This window comes from Cydia pomonella, chromosome 18 (assembly GCF_033807575.1).
Source record: "Cydia pomonella isolate Wapato2018A chromosome 18, ilCydPomo1, whole genome shotgun sequence".
NCBI lineage: Eukaryota > Metazoa > Arthropoda > Insecta > Lepidoptera > Tortricidae > Cydia > Cydia pomonella.
Genome location: NC_084720.1, coordinates 12303534 through 12326619, shown reverse-complemented (window position 1 = coordinate 12326619; position 23086 = coordinate 12303534). Strand labels below are relative to the sequence as shown.

The following is a 23086-nucleotide window of genomic DNA, read 5'->3' as shown; positions in this document are numbered from 1 at the left end:
ACTCAATGCCTCATGAACTCACAAAATAAATATTTTGCGATAAAAATATGTCCCATACACATGTTGTAATATTAGCTGCACCACGCTGCTCCGCGCGTCTTTCCCTCTAGCACAATCGAAATAAGATAGACCTCGAAATCTCAGGATCAGTCCTGATATCTGCTATTTATAGTAAGTCTATCGGTCACTAACAATTACATAACAGGTATTGTGTTAATAATAATGGCACATAATTGATGTTTAAAAACTATTTTAACACTCATATAAGCGTATAAAGTTTGTTAAAATATATTTTTGCATTTGCTCATTGAAAATCCTCTAATACTGTAAAGAGAGACACTTTATTGTTCGTGCCCTGAATTAGCACACGTAAGCTTACTTACTACACATACAAGTTTTTTTTTCTTGATGGTAATTAAAGTTGCTAGAGTTTTCAAAATTATGTTAACTCTCAAACCCCCATAAACATAACATATTGGCATGATGAAATCCTTGAGTTCAAGTCCATATTTCTTCAGACAAAACTACGAAAAGATAAGCGAAGCCGTGTGCTTGTCTCTCATCAACGTGGTGTTAAAGAATTCAATTATTGTTATTCTTTATTACCATTTCTAAACGTCACCTTTGTCTGAAAGTATCTTGAGACCTTATTTCACGACCTTTTAGATATATCTCAGGAAGTTCTGAATCAGATAAGAATTCAACACATATAGAAGGAAAATAATAATACATTGTGAGGCATCTGTATGGCAGTAGCAGACTCCATTATTAATATGTCGGAGGAACACATCTATGTTGTTTAAAACGAGTAGTCCGGTGAATACTAAGACAGTTTTAATTTTCTTTTCCTGGAGATAGTTTGTTAAATAGGTGATAAATAGTTTAGTAATGAAGAACAGTGTAATTTATTTTATGAAGCCATTTTGGTAAAAAAATATAGTTTTAAATTCTTTTGTATTTAAATTTGAAGGTGTATGTATATTGTGCCTATTGTCTTTTGATACAAAAAAAACCTTAGCTTAGTAAAAATCTAGTAGATTCAATGCCAGGGTTAAAGTTTTGGTACCTATTAAGAAATTTACAATAATTTGTAGAAACTGGATCCTTGTAATATATATACTATTATATGTAGAAGTCCATTGATTTAAAGCTCAGTAAATGGGGTTTATCATACAAACCACTGCATCCAGTTAATATTTCTTTTATTACATCGATACACCGTATTAACTAAGATCAAATCGTACATAATATCGGTCGACGGCATTCCGCCAAAATCTGACAGTTCTCTATATAAAACTAAAATGACCATAAACACAACAACCAAAAAGTATAAAGCCCGGTGCATACTACACGTTATTATCAGTATAAGGCCACATACAGGATATTAACTATTGTGATGCTTACAGCTTCGGCCATCCTTTTTTTTTAAAAGTGAGCCCTCTCACTAAAAGTAATTATAAACATTAATAACAACAGCAACATATCGTAACACCTTTATCGATATCAAAGATAAACATTCACAACAACAGTATTTGTAAACTTCTACACAGTACACTTCTTATGCACAGTATGGGCTCACATGAATCAATCATAGCCAATAATAACCTTTAGCCTTATTGAGAAATAAATCTTAACGCTTAACATGCTTGAATCTGAGATCATGTAAACAGTCATTGAATACAACCAACACCTGGTAGCATTAACAGCCTTCTTTAGATAGTCTTTCAATATATGAACTAACTTACAATCATGGTCTGCTCTAGGCAATCTGCCAAAGTATAAACCAACCTCAACGATCACAGTCTGCCCTCAAGGCCTGATCTAAACAATTTGGCAAAGTATAATACATGATCGTAAACAATCACAGTCTGCACTCAAGGCCTGCTCTAAATAGTTTGGCAAAGTATACTACATGATCATAAACAATCACAGTCTGCACTAAAAAGGCCTGCTCTAAACAGTTTGGCAAAGTATAATATATGATCATAAACAATCACAGTCTGCACTCAAGGCCTGCTCTAAACAGTTGGGCAAAGTATAATACATGATCATAAACAATCACAGTCTGCACTCAAGGCCTACTCTAAACAGTTGGACAAAGTATAATACATGATCATAAACAATCACAGTCTGCACTCAAGGCCTGCTCTAAACAGTCTGGCAAAGTATAAATACATGATCATAAACAATCACAGTCTGCCTCAAGGCCTGCTCTAAACAGTTTGAAAAAGTATATAACATGATCAGAAGCAATCACAGTCTGCCCTTAAGGCCTGCTCTAAACAGTTTGGCAAAATATAATACATAACCACAAACAATCACAGTCTGCCCTCAAAGCCTGCTCTAAACAGTTTGGCAAAGTATAAATCAACATCAAAAATCACAGTCTGCCCTCAAGGCCTGCTCTAGGAATTTTAACAAAATATAACACATCATAAACAATCACAGTCTGCCTTCAAGGCCTGCTCTAGACATCATTCCAAAGTATAAATTGTTATAGCCTGCTCTAGACTTGACTGGTCTAGACAGTCTGCCATCACGGCCTGCTCTAAAAGACAAGCTGCTATCAAAGCCTGTTCTAGACAGTCTGCCAAAACTCACACCTAATCATTTTAATGATTTAATTTGTTAGGGCCTGCTCTAGACTAGATTAGTCTAGACAGTCTGCCACAACGGCCTGCTCTAGAAGACAGGCTGCTATCATAGCCTGTTCTAGACAGTCTGCCAAACCTCACACCTAATCATTGTAATGATTTAATTTGTTATGGCCTGCTCTAGACTAGATTCGTCTAGACAGTCTGCCATCACGGCCTGCTCTAGAAGACAGGCTGCTATCATAGCCTGTTCTAGACAGTCTGCCAAACCTCACACCTAATCATTGTACTGATTTAATTTGTTATGGCCTGCTTCAGACTAGATTAGTCTAGACAGTCTGCCATCACGGCCTGCTCTAGAAGACAGGCTGCTATCATAGCCTGTTCTAGACAGTCTGCCTTCAAGGCCTACTCTGGGCAGTTTGTCAAAGTATAAACGAATATAATGAATCAGGCAACAAGGCCAACTTCTTCAATTTCAACATTTATTCAGCAAATAGGCCACAAGGGCACTTTTACACGTCAACATGGAATTTGCATACAATTTAAATAAAACACATCAACAATTATAAAATACAACTAACCGCAAATATCAATTCAAACAAATTACAAGTATCTCATATTACAAGTACCTTAACAGCATATATACCTACTTATGGCCTCTAGACAGTCTGCCATCAGGGCCTGCTCTAGATAGTCAGCCAAAGTATAAACTAACATAATAAACAGTCATGGCCTGCTCTAGACAGTCTGCCATTACGGCCAGTACTAGACAGTCTGCCAAACTGACCAACCCAACCCTCAGAGACTCTCGCTGGTCAGATGCAGATTGCTATATCCTGGACACGGCGTGTATAGTACGCCGGTTTCTCACTCAGCGGCCCTGGCCATCGGCAGCTTGGACCCTGCCCCACTGCTGACAGCACCATGTAATAGCTTAACCTTCTTTGCTTAGCTTAAGCTCTTGCTGCGAGACCCTCGCTTATCATCAACTTCATTCGTCCAGCCAGGTTACCAGCGTTGAAACATAAAACAAATAAAAATGTTATAATTATTGGCAGTAGCAAAGATCGTTTTAGTCACAGTCATCATTAACAATGAACATTTTATAAGCCATAATTATCGACACAGTCGATCATTATCAACATCATCAGTCGTTACTATAATATACCTAATCATCATCTATATTCTATATCGTCATCAAAGTCGATCATCATCATTCAGTCATTATCATCTTCAACATCATCAATCGTTACTATAATATACCTAATCATCATCTATATTCTATATCGTCATCAAAATCGATCATCATCGTTCAGTCAAGCATTATCGCCGACATTGTCATCGAAATCACCCAGCTCCGTTATCATCATCGATTTGGTCAGTTATTGACCGTTATAGACATCGAGGCAAACACCGTCGCTGACACCGTCACTGTAGACGACATGTTCAGTCATATACATCATCATCGTTATCGGAACTCTGTTGCCTAAGATTTTCCTTAGGTACCTGATTTACTCATAGGTGCTGAAATCGTAATCAGATGTCACAACATTAATTAAATAAAATGACATAAATATTCAATCAATTCATCAACACTGAAAATAATTACATTTAAAACGTGTTTTTTTTGTTCGTTGTTACATCCGGTTATTGCCTATACTAGTGATGACAACACACTTCATGGCGAAAATGCAATCACTAATTTTGTGTTTATTAAACACGGTTGTTTTGCCTAAATATTTTTAATATCACCCACTTATTTCTTGTCATCACTGTACCTTCTGTCACAAAATCATGTGTGTCTTAATCAAGCTAAATTTTTATGATACAAAAATTTATGAATTACTTTATAAGGCTTCATTAAATTAAAATGTTATCTACTTTTAACTTCATTCATATAACTCACTCTGGTGTGTATATCCTTTGTTTAGGTCAATCACACAGTTCTTCACAAAACCATACTAAAATGTCTTAGTAAATAATTGGTGTTACCTGTTGTATTCATCAATTTTACATTTTAAGTCAATTTTCAATGACAATCCTGTAAGTCTTGTCTTTTCAAAGGAACACTGATTTTGTTAGCATATTAATTTTATATAAATTGATTTTCTCAAACTTTACAATGTTTTTATATAACTAAGTAAACTGCTTTTACCTTTGTAAGACACTTTCTGGTCGTGTCCATTACTTACACCTTTACCTACTTTTTAGTAACCTGAAATTTAATGATTGAATACCACTAACTGTTAAGTTTATTAACATGAACCTGTCATACAATAATTATTTCAGATTCACCCTTAAAGCAAATGAAACTATAAGTCACTAATAAATTGTATTTCATAGCAACAATTCATGATTTCATTCGTGATTTGTTATTGGATTGTACAGCTGCATTATTTAAATTTTCATACCTAGTAAATTTAAGAAAAATAATACAACATTCATTGACTTATAAATTTCTTCATAAAGATGGGACTTACGGGCACCCAGTATGGTGCCAGCACAGCGGTGTCAGTGAATGCGACCCAAGCGTGCACTCCAAAGTAACTATGCGACTGATGCAAACTCATCAACCATCAATGTGCATTGTAGCAATCAAACTAGGCACACCAAATGAGAATGTTCGGTTATATGAATGGGCATATCTTTACTTTTGAAATCTTTGACAACACTAATATTTTCAACAATATGACCATGTGTGTTGACAGCACAGAAAAGTAATCTGTTCACTCAATCCTGTTAAACTAATGCTTTTATAGGCAGAATTTGCACTATGCTATTTGCACTTACTAAAATGCATAAAAAACACACAAACATAGATAAATACTGCTTCTCAACTATGTAAAGGTATTAAGTATTATATATAGTATTAATAGAGCTACAAGAATTCTAAATAAAAAGACTTGCATGATGTGAAATGTCAAAATCCAAAACGGGCCCGAGACATCAACATCATATTCCCTGAATGATAATAATTATGCTTTGAAATTGTAATTTATATTTTGGCACCGTAGAGGAACATGACAGCAGTAAATTGGTGCAAGTCTGTTTTACAATATAAAATGGTACTTAATATCATTAATGATATTAATTTAACTTCCTTGGTTTGTATACTTTGTATGTGAGGTGTGAGGGTTAATACCTTCGCTGCAGCATTAAGTGTAACTCGTAATTAACCATACTTTGTATGGGGTCTTTCAACCACCTACCGCAGTGAAGATGTCAAGTCTGGAATAATATCCCTATAGTCCAATATGCAAAATTTCCATACATCAAATGATATCTAAAATTTCCAAAAATTCAGCACATTTATTTTCATCTTTAAATTGTATAAGTACCTATGTAAATATTTCTCATATACAAAATTAGATTATTGTGATGCTACATTTAAAACAATATTATGAAAAAGACATGAAACTATCAGTATCATTTCATATTTAAAAATCATATAGTGTGTGTGATTCCATTCATTCAGTTTTGTTTCTATTTGCCTCTCTTTAAATTTCCAGATAAATAATTTTCAATATACTTAGCAATGATAGGCAAGTAAATGCTTATACCTATATCATTCAATATCTTCAATTAACTTTTTCCTTTGAATTTTTCCATATGAGTACCTAAAACCTAAATAACTTTTATAAATAAATAATTTGTTTGTTATCAAATCATAAACGAATTCATTTGTGTATTTTATCCAAAATGATTTAAATGATTTTTATTAAGATTCTATCGAGACCAAAGTAGATAGAAGTATATTTTAATGAGTGTGCTGCTTGCTAAAGGCCTCCTTTAGCTCTTTTTCTTTAAAACTATCATGGGCCACTGTCCTACAATTCTAGCCCGCTGACAGATTAAGTTCTTCCTCTCATCTTAGTTATACCATCATTCCATCATAGCAAAAACCTCTAGGATACCAATCCAATACCTTTTATTTGTTATCTCTTAACATATATAAGTATTATATACTCATGCATAATTAAAAAAACCTTTCATTGCCTTTAGTCCATCCAAAAATAGTAATAGTCAACATTCAACTTACAGAATGTCATGTTAATAACTAGATTCACTGAGCACTTGCACTGCACAATGCCATCCTTACCGCGTTGCCTTCCTTCATAACCATGTCACAGGCTCTTAAGTATGGCTCTTGTCTCACCAGAAAGTTGATGGTTGATTGCTTGTGCTTGCATTTTCGAGATCTACTCTCATTGTATTCCGTCTCATCCCTCAAAACCGAAAACAAACAATGACAAGAACACGGGTTAATAAATAGGTCAATACCATAGCAAATGTATGTAACTATGTACAGTACATTGAAAATTTAAAACAAAACTTTTGATTTATGCAAACGAAACGAACTGTCAATCGTTCTCTTTAGCGAGCAAAACAAACAAGCTAATGAAATCTTGTATCATTTATATACTATCAACTCAACTGTTTCGACTATGAAACAAACATTTAAAAGACCAAGCAACTTACATTTTTATGCACCTCTATACAAGTGAAAATAAATTAAGTGCATCCAATATCTATGTGGGCATTTGAATTCATAATCCCGCTTTCTGAGATGTAGAAGTCCATTGATTTAAAGCTCAGTAAATGGGGTTTATCATACAAACCACTGCATCCAGTTAATATTTCTTTTATTACATCGATACACCGTATTAACTAAGATCAAATCGTACATAATATCGGTCGACGGCATTCCGCCAAAATCTGACAGTTCTCTATATAAAACTAAAATGACCATAAACACAACAACCAAAAAGTATAAAGCCCGGTGCATACTACACGTTATTATCAGTATAAGGCCACATACAGGATATTAACTATTGTGATGCTTACATATATTATATATGATAACAACTAATTTGAATTAATCCTTAAAGTCCTGTTGGCCGATTTCGTATTTCTATCGAGCGAAGTGAATAATGAAATCGTGTTACTATCATAACGTGAATTTAATTTAATAACTTTATTGATTTTGAATGAAATATTGATAAAATACTAAGTGTTATTATATTTGTATCAAGGAAACAAGGAAAACAAACTGATAATCATAATACAAATTCCTAAGAATTTACATTTACCAGTACCTATAATTTTAAATGAAATTGTATATTGTGAGAAATGATATTTTATACAATCGTGATATAATTGAGAGCTTTAAGGTCGAGTACCGAGTTTAGGCAACGAAGCTTGCTGAGTTCCCTAAGTAAGGTACGAGATTGAAAAGCTTGATTATATCACTATTGTAACAATACTTTTTCTACGAGTCATCTGAAATAATACTTTTTTTTACTATAAAACCTAAATAATTAATGAAAATTAGTAAGTATCTCAGTAGACAAAAAAAATCGTACAAAAGACATAAAAGCGCGACTATTTAGTACCGCCCGTTTACTGTTTTCTATGACAGCGCAGCGGCACGTGATTGGTCAATTTTTTATAGTTGACAACAGCGTACGTAGTCGGCCCCACAGTCACTGGCACATTATTTTTAAATTTAGAACAAGGGAAAAATTTATTGAATTCCATTTTTGAATGTTTGACAATTATTTTATAACATAAACAGTCATTCGCTGCAATTTCTCACATTGGAGTGAACATTCAAAGAAAATCGAATAGCTGTTTTAGCATTGTACCGCTGTGGGCACTCGCCAAGTATAATTTTCAAGTTGCTCAAAAATTTAAATATAACGCTTAGGTTTGCGTACCGTACTATTGATAGGTACAATGAAGTCTCCAGTATTGATGACAAGAAAACAATTGGCCGGCCTCGCTCCGTACGAACTCCAGCAGTAATCAAAGCGATCAAGGCTTGCATAGCAAGAAATCCTGTCCGAAAACAAGTTTATGGCTTTGCAGATGGGTGTCAGTAGAAAAACCGTCAAAAAGGTTTTAAACGAAGATCTTAGTCTACGAGCATACGAAAAAAAGAGTAGGCACTTAATTAATGCTCGTCGAAAAACAATAAGGCTTAAAAGATCCCGGAAGTTGTTAAAGCGGTTCGCGAAAAATCGACACCGTGATATCCTCTTTACAGACGAAAAGATTTTCGATATTGAAGAGAAGGACAATAAACAGAATGATAGATTGTACGGTAGGAGTTCTGAAAAAGCAGGAAAAAGTTCATCAGTGATGGTCTGTTTGGGTGTATCTTATTACGGGCCAACTGAGGTTCATTTTTGCGAAAAAGAGATCAAAATAAGTGCGAAAGTGTACCTAGAGACGGCTTTGGATAAGCTTATCAAAGATCTGCCCAACACGCTATTTTCGGGACATAATTTTGTGTTCCAGCAGGATTCTGCGCCAGCACACAAAGCCAAGACCACTCAAGCCTGATTTGACCGTCAAAAAATCGACTTTATAAGACACGAAGATTGGCCTTCCTCCAGTCCGGACCTTAATCCTTTCGACTATAAAATTTGACAGGTCTGTGCTAAACCCCATAAAAATTTGGAGAGCCTGAAGTCATCTTTAAGATAAGCAGTCGCTGAAATAGACATGAAAATGGTGCGTGCTGCGATAGACGACTTGCCGCGCCGATTAAGGGCCTGTATTAAAAATAAGGAAGGTCATTTTGAATTATTTTAATTAATTTTAATTCTTTATTAAATGTACTTTAAATTGGTATATAATTTATTAAAAACTGATTGGTAAGTACCAATCAGTATACTTGTTTTTATCATTATTTTAATTTGTGACAGAACTTTGGGACCGACTAAGTATTGAAATGTATATTATAGTTGAGTTGGGAGCCCATACATGAATTGTACGCAATTATTGTTTGGTATACGAAATCTTAATTCAACTATTACAGTCCACGAGTAGAAATTTTTTATCATGTCAATGTCGGTAGTGACGATGCTATATGGTTTCATAATTATGTATGCTAATATAAATATATCAGCTTGCCTACTTTATTATTATTATTATTATTTTATACCACGACGGTGGCAAACAAGCATACGGCCCGCCTGATGGTAAGCAGTCACCGTAGCCTATGGACGCCTGCAACACCAGAGGTATTACATGTGCGTGGCCGACCCTTTAAAAACCTGTACACTCCTTTTTTGAAGAACCCCCATACTGTAGCCCCTCGGGAAAAGCTCGGTAGGAAGCTCATTCCACAGCCGAAGCGTTCGCGGGAGGAAATTTCTCTTAAACCGCACAGTACGCGACCACTTATGTGCTAGAATGTGAAGATGAACACCCTGCCGACGGCGAGCGGTGCGGTGATAGAAAGCGGCTGTTTGCATCATGTCGAACAATTCTTCAGAGCACAGCCCATTGTACAAGCGGTAGAACACACACAAAGAGGCAAAGTCTCTCCTTAGAAAGGTTCAATACCGCTTGTGAGTTTGGGACCGTCGACGATTCGTACAGCGCGCCTTTGGACTGAGTCGAATGGTCCAAGCTAGCATGCAGGTGCTCCTGCCCAAAGGTGACAGCAATACTCCGTATGTGGTCTGACTTGCGACTTATAAAGCAGTAGTCTTTGCCTCTCTTTATTGAGCACACCAAGATTTTTTGGATGCCAGCGCAGCCGTTCCTTCCAGGTGGCTACGGAATTGGACGTCACTGGAAATGTCGACACCGAGGATCCCAATACTCCCAATACAATAATATTATAGTATTAAGCATATAATTTATGATTTTTATTTTATTTTCAGGTACATGAAACAATTAAATCTCTGCAAAATGTCAGTATCAAGTAACGCATCTCAACTAATCACTCAAAAGACGAAAGAGTCTTTTGAGGACGCGCTTCCAAGCATCATGGATACTATCACCACTAACACACAGTTTGCAGACGTACCTGAAGTTGGGAATTGGGTGAAAAAGGTAACTAAACTTTACTTATAGACATTTACTTAAAGGAGGCGGTGCGTAAGAAGTTATTTAGATCAGTTGCGGACTGATTAGGCTTGGCTTCCTAAAGTTGATTTGTATTATAAATATGGTGCCCGACCGAAATTAGATTTTTGCCGAAACCGGAGACTCGGATTTGCTCTAGTTTCGGCCAAAAGCGAACCCTCGCCAACTAATGGGATAGGGGGAATGCAATTCATATGGCCGATGGCCAAGGGGAGGGGAAAGGGCATATACATAAAAATATACTATATATATTTGGACCCGGGTACGTCCTTAAACTACGTCCACAAGAGAGGTATGGGCATTGTGAATGTCATCTCGCTCTGTGTGGTAGGGCACAGCACAGCGGATGTCATTCCAGATCTAGAGCAGAGCCCAACTGGGGAAGTACCTCCACCTTACAGAAAATCGTAGCCCAATAACACTAGACCCTACTCATAGTGTTGTGTTCCTGCCGGTGAGTAAGGTTGCCAGAGCTCAACGAGGGTGGGAGGGGGTTAGGGTCGGCAACGCGCATGTACCTCCTCTGGAGTTGCCGGCGTACATAGGCTACGGATACTGCTTACCATCAGGCGGGCCGTATGCTTGTTTGCCACCGACGTAGTATAAATATATGTATATGTATATATATATATATATATATATATATATATATATATATATATTTAAACTGTATTGCACAAATTTACACAAAAAAGAGTACAAATAGCGGATTTAACGCCTTCAGGAAATACCAGTTTTTCTTGTCTAGGGCCCCCCTTGGCGATGCCCATGCTTCGGCCAAAACCTGATTTTTATGCCGAAACCAGCTGAAACCGAATTTGCGGTTAGACACTACCGAAAATACAGTTTCGGCGAAAGGTTTGGTAGTTTTGTGGCCTGCAAAGAAGAAGGAGACTGCGTGACAACCTCACAGAATTAAGATAATGAAAAATGAAGTGAAATGAAAATCTTTATTTTCAGGCAACTATGGGCCCATAGATAAACCTTAAAACTAGCATACATATCATAAAATATATCTTAAAAACTAAAACACACACTATGGCTGCGATGCCTGCGATGCATTTCGCAACCCGGCTGTGTCAGGGAGCCGGCCGCGGAACCGCCGAAACTTGACACCCTTCGGCCAAAACTCCTCCTTTGTAATTGAAACGCTCCTTAAGATAGCGGGGAGTTGCAGGAAGACATAGAATACAGTACAAGAGGGACAAGATATGAAAGTTACAACGATAAAGAATAGGAAGCCTCTTGAGTTGTGAACGAAAATATTAAACATGGTCATACTTGCGCAACCCAAATATGAACCGAATGCAAATATTTTGTATAAGTATAAACTAGCTTTCGTTTCCAAACTCAGCTACCTTCTACTAACTAGAAGATCATCGCGCAACATCTTTACGAGTATCAACCGCCTGAGATAAGTGGTGGACTTATAGTTTGTTCAGATCACTTTCAAGAAGAGACCTTACTGAGGGACCCTATTCGGTGGCATATTTGTAGTGAAGTGTCGCTTAATGATGGCATGAGCGTATGCCAAACTACACCCTTTTTTAGGGTTCCGTACTGAAAATGTACAAAAGGAACCCTTATGGAGCGACTCTGTCCGTCCGTCTGTCTGTCTGTCTGTCACATCGCTAATTATTAGGAGAACGTCGCATATTGAATTCTTATTCAAATCTTGGTTTGCATAAAATACTCCTACTTTATCGAAATTCAAATAGCTTTTTACGTATTATTTATAGACATATTTAAATTATCAGTGTTGGCCGAACGTTAATTGCAATTTACTATTAACCATTATAAATTGAACTGTAAACCGTAACGGACGATTACAGTTTACGGTTCATTGTATAATGGTTAATTGCCAATAATTGTTATTTATAAATACATAGAAAATACCCATCACTCAGAAAAAAATATCTGTGCTCATTACACAAATAAATGCCCTTACCAAGATTTGAAGGTAGGGTCACTACCACTACCAGGTAGGTAACAGACACTAGATCTCAACGTGTGTTTTAATATATAGGAGAATATCTGAACACTCCTCTATCCTCCTGAAGACTGAGTATCCAATTTTGCTAGTTTAGTTTTAACTCTGTCAAGTTAACACCAAATCATATAACTTGATTGGGGCATTATGTACAGGTCGATTCACAAAAGCTGGCACCAATGGAATGAACGAAATTTTCATTGTATGAGTGACACCTTTATATTATAGTCAGAGCCACCATTTTATTGGTTAATGTTGATACACAACACACATAGATATTTTCATTCATCCATTCATTCCTTTCGTGCCAGCTCTTTCAACACAGGACGTCGGGACGTTAAATTCAACTCGTTAAAGTACACTTTCAGATATTTTTGAGCACCTTGATCGCTCCGATATATTAGTCTGGCAAATCATATTACTTTTTGGCAATCGGGTTTTTCAACCTAATTTGACCCCGCTCTCTCAGAGGCTCGCCTTTTTTGTTTAATCACCGAATAATAGTACTAGTGTGTCAATGCGAAGGCCAAATTAGGTAAAAAAAACCCCGGTTGCCCAGAAGTAATATGATTTGCCAGTCGAAATAGATTATTTCAAAAATATGACCTGACTATATTTGCGTGCGGCTGAATTAGTTGCTTTTTGCAGACGCTGGATTACAACTTAGGTGGAGGGAAGAAAACAAGAGGCATGACAACACTCCTTGCCTATGAGAAGTTTGAGAAACCAGGGAATGTGACTGACGAAACTATTCATTCAGCGAAAATGCTTGGCTGGTGTGTGGAGATGGTAACTGATTTAATTAGACGTTTATTTTAATAAAAATAGATGTTAAGATTAGTATTATATTTTCATACTAATCAAGCTAAACTTACAGGGCGGGTTCAAACTTCAAACCAATTTAAAAAATCGCATTTCCGTGAAGGAAAATATCGTGAGGAAACCTGACTAATGAAAAATCCCAATAAGGCCTAGTTTCCCCTGCGGGAAGGTAGGTGGCAGTCGCTTTCGTAAAAACTAGTGCCTACGCCAATTCTTGGGAATAGTTGCCAAGATGACCCAGGGCTCCCATAAGCCGTGGCAAAAAGCCGGGGCAATGACAGGAAGATGGTGACTAATTAAATTAAACTCAACATGTCCAATTGTACATCATATTAGTATTAGTAATCGTAGTAAATTCTATTCGGTGAAATCGGCTACGGTTTACAAATCATTATAAAAATATTTACGGGAAATATCTAATCTAAAAAATAGACCCAAGCAGATACCCACTATGCATATGATCACGCGTTGTTAAAGTACCGAGTCGTATTTTGGGGATTGTGTCCATCCAACTATACGAGAACGGTCCAGTGTACAGTTATGAGTCGCCTTTTGTACTATAAGGTTTTCTTTTGTGCAATAAAGATTAAATATATAAATAAATATAATCGACATCGCCTAAAATACTGAACATAACCATTCACCCTTTGTTTGCATTTTCTTCCTAACCAGAATTGTTATGTACTCCACTGTAACGACTTCTTACCAAACGCTTTAGTCAAGTGTAATGAGTTGAACCAATCATGGTCTAGAGAAAAAGACTAACGCGTTAATCAGTTGTTTTATCTACTGAGAATAGTGAGATACTATCTTATTTTGTTTAATTTTAATAAAGTAAGACTATTTACGTTTTATAATAGAAACAGTATCATTTTATTTTACTCGTAGAAAATGTATTGTATACAATAGTAGTGATATAATCAAGTTTTTCAATCTTGTATCTATACCTACTTAGGCCAATCGTCAAGCTTCGTGGCCTACACGCGATACTCGACTGAAAAGCTCTCTATTATATCACGAATGTATAAAATACTATTCTACAATCACAAGTTCTTTCTGTGTTTTCTTCAGCTGCAAGCATACCTGCTCATACTAGACGACATAATGGACAGCTCGTCGACGCGCCGCGGCATGCCGTGCTGGTACCGTCTGCCGGACGTCGGCACCCGCGCCATTAATGACGCCATCTTGATTTACTCCTCCATGTTCCACGTCATCAAGACGCAGTTCGGGGGCGAGAAGTTCTATACTAAGATATTGGAATTGTTTAATGAGGTAATTAAGTAAAAATTTCACCGATATGCACTGTAATATTAAGGGGTACATTGGTCAAAATTAGCGAACTTGATTTTATCATATCGTATCATTTATTCAGTAATAGTCATACATTGTCATTTATATATACAATTCACTTAATAAACTAAGGATAATATAGAATTAATTAAAAATGAACATGTCAATTTGCATAAAGAGGGAATGTTTATATTTTTATATAGGTAAGTAAAAAATGTCAGGTCTCATTATTCTCATTAATAAACTCATTTATTACAGAGTAATAGGCCTTTGAAATAAATAAACATTTTAAGCGCGAGTTAAAACCCGAAATAGTGTTCATGTTTTTAATATCACATGAGATACTATTGTAAATCTTAGTTCCAACTACATGTACAGTTTTTTGGGGAACGAAAACAAGTTCGCTCGGACGTACTTTGCCACCTCGAGTGAGACAGAGAGGGCAGTGTTAGAATGGGGAAATTAATGAAAAGTTGGCGGGCTTGTGTATCTGGGGCAACTCTCGCCATTGTCCTAATTATCTTTTTCTCGATTACAAATGGCGGGTCCCTGTCAGCAGCCAGGCCCCACAGCTCTAGTCCGTATGACTGAACTGAATGGACATACGCGAAGTAGGCCTTGACAATATATGGGTATGACAGGTTGGATACAAGGCGAGAAATGAAGAAATGTGCAGAACTTAATTTGGCGCACACCTTATCAATTTGATTCTGCCACTGAAAGCCGCGGTCAAAGGTGACCCCAACAAAACATGGGTTATTTATCGAGTACAGATGTAATAATGACGGACATTAACAAACGTTTTGACAGGCGATTATGAATAACACCAAAGTCCGTAAAATAAAAAAATAACTATACAGCATCTTTACACAAAACGTGAGTTTTAGTAGTACACAACGCTATAGTACCTATGTATAACACTATTGCAATTTGCAATATACGCTGTTATGCTTCGCGCGACAGTTTACTTACCAAAAGGACCAAATAATAAATATGTGACGTTCCACGGGTAAACAGATTATGGCGATCGACGCTTACGCCATTATCAACTCCGCTATTAGAATTGACTAATGCGATACTACGCGAACTAACGGCCTTTACCCTTATAACGGCACTATAAAATCGTAAATTTCAATTTCAGACTCTCTTCCAAACCTCAATCGGGCAGCACCTAGATCTGACGATGGCGAATCGTCACAAAAACGACTACAGTTTGTTCACGATAGAGCAGTACAACGCTATCGTCAAGTACAAGACTGCGTACTACACATTCAAGCTGCCGGTGTGTTTAGGCTTGCTGTTGGCCAACAACACGGACCCGGCCAAGCATAAGAAGGTTGAAGATATCTGCCTCGATATTGGCAGGTTCTTCCAGATACAGGTGCGTATGTTTTCTAGTCTTCTTTCTACTTGTTCCTTCATATTTTGAATGTTTTGCATCGTGCCCATATTCAGTTCAAATTATTCTTCATGTAGCCTAGTTCTAATAAACAAAACCAATATTAGATCAAGTGTACTTAAAGGGCAAGTTCGGTCATTGGATAAATGTTGCCACTTAATACGAGTAGCTACTTAATGAAGGTAAGTTTTATCAACGTGCTGAATATTTTAACCAAAAAGCATATAATCATTACGTTTAACAATCTGCCCACTGTTTGTTACGATAAATTACCTCGATCTTCAGGTTACGTTAGTTATCAAAATTGTTCAATGAACAATCTATTAATAAAAACACTCATTTTTGTTCAGCGGTGGAAACATGGTTCCATCCTTATCATTTGTCACCAACGCGACGGGTATAGTGACAAGTGATAAAATTGGAACCATGCTGCCACAGCTGTTAACAATAAAGTCGTGTAGGTACACATTACTGGCCTACCAACTAGAGCCAACTCTTGACTTTATAAAATCTGCATATCCATACGGAAATTACTTAGAATAATAATGTGAAAATTTGCATTTGATATGATCTTGCATTAAACACTACCTATTCTTAGTCAATGCATGTGTTCTTTCATATACAAAAGTCATAAAAAATTTCCATTGTCAATTGTCGGGGTAAAATATTACGTCATCTTAATGTATTTATTTAGACGTGATGTCGCATGCTTCAGCTCTCTTAAATTGTGATCAAAGTTATACATCTTGCATAAGTTGAGGAAAACTGTACTATTGTTATCAAATATCAAACATTTATTCAGCAAATAGGCCACAGGGGCACTTTTACATGTCCATTTTTACAAACAATAAATTTAAAAAAAAAACAATTACAAATATCGAATCTATGAAATAATAAATACTTTATTAGAGATGTTACTCACTGTAATTAACTAACATACATTTAAATCAAAATGCCTTCAAGAAGCAACACTATTTCAGTTTGGATAGTGTTTTAACGATATATGTTGCCTCGAATGCTCGCAAAGGTGCGTCCAGATCCAAATGCAACGATTGCGCATCATTAGCGAACTACTTGTGCACTGCACGCTTGCTCATCCTCATTTTGATCCAGTGGCGGGGCAAGACCAAAATTTTATACGCAATTTTACGCTGTGTTCGAGATATACTTATTTGAGCCGCGAGGCCATTGTCGGTGGCCCACGTCGCCCACGCCTAACGCTGCCTCTGTTTAGATCCTTTCGTAAATGGCCTGCTAGTGGCACAATCGAGGTCTGGACGCATCTTTAATCAAGTCTATAGGTTTCATCATGATATTTTTGAACAAAAAAAAAACACTAAATTTATCTCCTCCAGGACGACTACATAGACTGCTATGGCGATGAATCGGTAAGCGGCAAGAAAGGCACGGACATTCAAGCGGGCAAGTGCTCGTGGTTTGCGGTACAGGCCCTGCAACAATGCGACGCCAACCAGAGGACTGTGTTCAGTGCCTGCTACGGCAGCCAGGAACCGGCGCATATTGAGCGGATAAAGATATTATACAGGTTTGTTGTAGAGAGTTAGGTACAAGAGACACAGGCAGGGTAACTTAATTACTTATAGAACGCGAGCCATGAACAGATTTCCATGACCAATCGCCTCCCGGCCGAAAACTCGTGTAGTGGTTAACGGCTAGGTATGATGAACCCCCGTGGACGTCAGCTGCCGCTCCGTTGGTGGGTTGAGGAATGGCAGCCACCGAAACACGAAAAACAAAAAAATGTCATCACCTCCCGTTTGATACTTTGTCAAATGATAGTTCAGATGCTATTGTTGATTAAAAAATCGTCAGCCGGTTATATCGCGGTGGTAAGAACATCAGCTGGTCGCATGAACATGTAAAAAATAAGCGCTATACCTTTTTATGATTGCAATAACAAATCATGAAACTTTGCATGTAGCATTTCATCAGGCGTAAACGCCTGAAATGCCAGCAACGGATTACGCAATTTACACATTACGCATACTTTGCCGCACATAAAGTGGTAAGGTGCATATTTTTTACATGTTCATTTTACACGGCTGATGGTTTTTTTTTTTAATTTAAAACTGCATCTAAACTTTCTACAAAGTATCAGGCGGGAGGCGATAACTGACGAAATATGCTCCTGGCCCGCGGTCTATTTCCTAAGTTCCTACGGCAATTCACCTTCAACTCGATCGAACAGACCTCTGATCAGATTGAGGTCATTGTCCGGTACGTCCGTCTGTTACAGCGTTAGGTATACGAACCACATGCAAAATTTACTTATATTACATAAATTTAATAAAAAGTAGGTGCGTAACATTTTAAATCTTGTTTTTTTTTTCAGACAGTTACAGCTGCCGGAACTTTACGCTGAAACGGAAGCCAAAATGTACGAAGCGCTGATAAGTCAAGCTCGAGCGATGCCCGAAGATCTGTCGCCTACTCTATTCATCAAACTTATTGATATGCTCAACAAGAGGAGCTATTGATCAATATTGGAGCTTATAGGTTATTCCATCAGCACATTAAAATAATGTAACAAGCCAAACCACGTGACTCAGTCATTCGACCAATGAGATACAACTTTGTTCATCACACTTGCTCGAAAAAATATCTTATTTCATGCAGGTGTACTGAAGGACAAAGGCGCATTGTTCCCGCGGGAGTTATCGATTGTGAAAAAAGCTTTAACTCCCTAGGGAGTTAAAGGTTTTTAATATTATTATGTCACTAATTCATACAAACCAAGTAGCATAAATGAAAATATTTCATTTGATTAATTTAACAGCCGCTTAAATTTTTTTGACATATTTACAATCGTGGCTGAATGCCGAATAGGTCTGTGCCTGGATGCCTAACCTGTCAACAAATGACAATATGGCGGACGAATGTTTGATATGTCACTGTATTTAAGAATAATTCCGCTTACAATTTAGTTTTTTCTTAGCAAGTGTGATGATAAACATTGTGTGTAACTCTGGGGGTAAGAATATTGCAAACTCGGGCCTTTAATTCCCTCGCTTCCAAAATCTCACATAGATATCTACCCCCGTCGTTGCACAATGTACTGTATCTGTAGAATTATATCATTCGCATACCCGGAGGTTTTGAGTGCGCGAATGATTTCGTGTATTTATAACTTTGTTTATTGTAAACAGTTACCAAACTATAAACTAATAAAAGGTAGTACGCTCCAAATAAGCTTAGAATATTTAAAATAGTTTGTTTTTGCAATTTTTATCTAATTTTTGGCTTGTGTAAATCATTACCGCACCCAAAACCCGGGGGTATAAACTAAATCCTAATGGATTACCCCCTTATTCATAAACGTCTACTAAAGTTAACAAGCGGAACGACTTATTGGTATGATGGAAAGGGACAAACGATTATTAGCGGCTTGTTAACTTTAGTAGACGTTTATGAATAAGGGGGTTAGAGTATAACAGTGGTATTGGTGTGTAGGTGGATAACAACATAAAAATAATACATGTTTGTAAACTCTCCAAAGCTCTCATTTACAGTTTACTATTAAAGACGATAAATAGGAGTCTAGCTCCTGATTTGTACCAATGCGGATTTTATATGAGAATTTGGTCAGTTCAGTAAAAGTATCTCATAAAGGAGGGTGGGCTTATTGGGCCATTTGACCAATAAGGGCAAGCGGTACGTCACCGGATAGGTTATTCTAAATTGTAAAACTTTTAGTATGGCAGGTAGTCCCAAATCTTTGTGTGAAAAGAATTATCGCCGCCAAAAGTAGTGTGAGTTGAAACGTTACTAGATATATAGTTTTTTAGGGTTCCGTGCCCAAAGGTTAAAACAGGAGTATTACTAAGACTCCGCTGTCCGTCCTTCCGTCCGGCCGTCTGTCTGTCATCAGGCAGTAACTCATAAACCGTGATAGTTAGACGGCTGAAATTTTCACAGATGATGTATTTCTGTTCCGGCTATAACAACAAATACTAAAAATCAGAGTAAAATTAATATTTGAGGGGCCTCCCATACAAAAAACATATTTTTTGTGATAATGGTACGGAACCCTTCGTGCGCGAGTCCGACTCGCACTTGGCCAGTTTTTTTTCAATACCTACTAGGTTCCTGTGTTGCAGATCATGAAGGTTTTGCTGTTGTCGATAATTTTGTGTCACGATATTTTAGTTTTTATTCGTTTTCTTGTTTATTTGTGTAATTTTTTTATGTAAAATGGAGTAAATAATCTTTCCGATTGTATGTCGGTTATCGGATCCCTTTGACATAATTATTGAAAGTCATAATGTAATGATTGTCAGATTATCATTAGTCATAATTCTGAAACCGTTAACAACTCAGGATTTTCGTAAGGTTATCCTATAGATAGGTTAGGTTAGGTTTGTTTTATGGCAATCCTGAAAAGTTAAGAGTTTATGACAAAAAGCAAATTATGACTAACGAAAATGCGGACCATTATGACTTAAAACTTTATGGGAAACAATAGAGAGCCGTCGCTTATTCTTATTGGTTCATGGGCCAGTGTCCATATACAAATCTGCCCATCCTCTTTTATCTATCGTATACGATCTACGTCGCTAAAAATAGGAAACGTTCTTATAACCGAATTTGTACATATGTAGTAAAATGACTCGCTCCACTGTATAAATAAATGCTAGTGATAGGTAGTTTTGCGTCAAATTTTATGTAGCACAGTAGGGCTAAGATGGTCGGCTCTTTATCATTTGTCTCCATGCCTGTCACGTTCTAACAACTATCTAAGCGTGGAAGTGACGGGCATAATGACACGTTTAAAAAAGGGAACAATGCTGCCACCGCTTCCGTTCATTGCTCAATATTTTGCTAGTTATTTCTCATCAAAAATACTTTGACTAAGGTCCAACCACGTAGCTACCTATTTGTCTATTACTTTAAGTATCTTAAATTATTTCTTAAAGTGTATAATTTCATATCTAAAATCACATCATAAACTGTTGTATAAAGATAGCATTAATACATACGTTGATTTATATTCTCTAGTGTTGCTATTTAATATGAGTATATATTTTATAACGAATTTACTATGTTTAATGATATTTAATTAAATATTACCTACACTTCCCTTTACTCCTATGGGCATTTTTTGATATTTACCACACATCTAAGTCAAATAAATTATTTTACATATGGATAAAGTAAACTATTGCTACGATATAATTAAATTGTGGGGTTGCTATTCTTATTTTAAGTTTATTTTCAAGATATTTTTAATTTTATCGTTTTATTTTATTCTAGAGTTGAGTCATAGAAATATTTATGTTTTAATTTGTCTCTTTTTCTAGAAGTAGTAGTAGATCTAAATGTTAACAAGAACGGGAAAAACATATTTTATTTATCGAGGCTTCATTAAAGACTACTATCACTTTATTCGTTAGTTACGAGTAGATATATAAAAACATATTAGAACATTTTACTAATGATGTATAAGTATTTCAAAGTAAATTTGCGCTTGACAGATGGTTTTAATCTAATTGATTTTCTACCTTAACTGAAATACATATTCAATAAATTTACAACGTAGACGAACATTTGATTTTGATACATTTTGATCATAATTAAAAATGATAAGCTTCAGTTTTGCATGATTTCTGACACGTAATGCCCGAAAAAGGTATAAACTCGCCAATATTAACTTTATGATTATTCCAACAAGGTACAAAATAAAATCTATTAAAACCACCAGTCAAGCACAAACTAAAGATACCCGATATAGTTGAATCAAAGCTTCCTGCATAGATTTTGACGTGACAAAGTGTGGCAGTGCGAATGAAACCTGTGCAGGGTTAACTTGGTCCCACTCTAAAATGGATAAGAATTTGTTTTGGGAATATCAATGAGGGTGGAGGTGTTTGTAAGGTGTTGGTAATTTTAGTACCTATATTAAACATGATCTTCAAAGACTGATAACTTCTATGTATAATGTACCTCGAATTTTAGTCAGAATTGTATAAAATACGAACCAATATAGATAGAATTGTCGCACAATACAATTAGAACTCTATGTGTTGGCTATGTGTGAAATACAGTACCCAAGGACGTCGCCAGCAGGGCCAGATTTTGAGATCCAGGCCTCCTAGCCGCTTGGTATAGCACTTAGGGGGCCCCGTTCTCCATCTCAAAAGCATTGCTAGGTTGCCCGGGCCTTGTGGGCTTAGGCAGAAATCCGGCCCTGGTCGCCCATGGTGGGGTCATATGGCTATATATTTTGCCAGCAGTCACCCCCCCCCCCCCCCCCCTGAAACTGACAAATAAACTTTGCCCATAGCCGCCTAGCGCGTGCTTATAGCAAAGAAAATTTCAAATAGAGGTGGATTGTCAAAGAAAATTTGCCAGCAAAGGTAGCCAGTTAATTTACCGCCATCTTCGGACACATAATTAAAACTTTTAGAACGCATTTTGACTTTGATCCTTATTCTTTCACTGATATATGTTAAATTTGTTCAAGCAAATTGATCAAAGCAAATGGCGTTCTAAAACTTTTAATCATGTGTCGAAAGATGGCAGGGTATTTACTGTGGCTACAAAGTTTTCTTTGACAATTTACCTCTGCTGCATATAGCAGTAAACTGTGCCAATACATAGATCATTCATCAGTTTATTTAAATAAATAGGTGTTTCGATAGTGTGGTTGTGTTTGGTCGAATCTAGTTAAACTAGAATTGTTTGGAGAAAACTGTTAAAGATAAAATATTAATTCTAACGATTATTTATATTGATATTGAATATCTAAGGGCCTGTTTCACAATTTGCAAGTATTGGATTGCTAATTAACGAATAAATTAACTGTCAGATAAAACTTCCTGCAAAACTTAGCATCAGTTAAGCTTATTTGAAGATTGTGAAACGCCAACGATGACTTTATTCGTCAGATAAGTAGCTTATTCAGGATTTTACTTGGACTTTGTGATACAGGCCCTAAATGTTGTTTTAACTGTTGTAAGTAAAATAAGATATTTTATTAATATAATTGATTCTAATATTAAACTTGCCTTTTTATTGCCGTATATTTATATCAATAAGTACACTTAAACGACCTATAAAGGGTTAAATGACTGAATTTGTTATCCT

The 23086-nt window shown here is 36.5% G+C and overlaps 1 protein-coding gene across 7 annotated transcripts in view; it reads left to right on the top strand.

Annotated features, from left to right (window-relative positions):
* The window catches only part of LOC133527492 (uncharacterized), a 52052-nt gene extending 29050 nt beyond the window's left edge, over positions 1 to 23002 (top strand). For 2 of the 7 annotated variants that reach the window (XM_061864520.1, XM_061864521.1), the window contains 6 exons: positions 10274 to 10445; positions 13117 to 13257; positions 14362 to 14565; positions 15725 to 15964; positions 17338 to 17528; positions 18336 to 23002. In XM_061864520.1, coding sequence (XP_061720504.1) covers positions 10274 to 10445; positions 13117 to 13257; positions 14362 to 14565; positions 15725 to 15964; positions 17338 to 17528; positions 18336 to 18480 — 1093 coding nt within the window. In that variant the 3' untranslated portion in view covers positions 18481 to 23002. Of the gene's footprint in view, positions 1 to 735; positions 927 to 8194; positions 9033 to 10273; positions 10446 to 13116; positions 13258 to 14361; positions 14566 to 15724; positions 15965 to 17337; positions 17529 to 18335 lie in introns of those variants that run through there. The other 5 variants (XM_061864526.1, XM_061864527.1, XM_061864524.1 and 2 more) reach the window with 5 other exon arrangements.
* Positions 23003 to 23086: the final 84 nt, after the last annotated feature.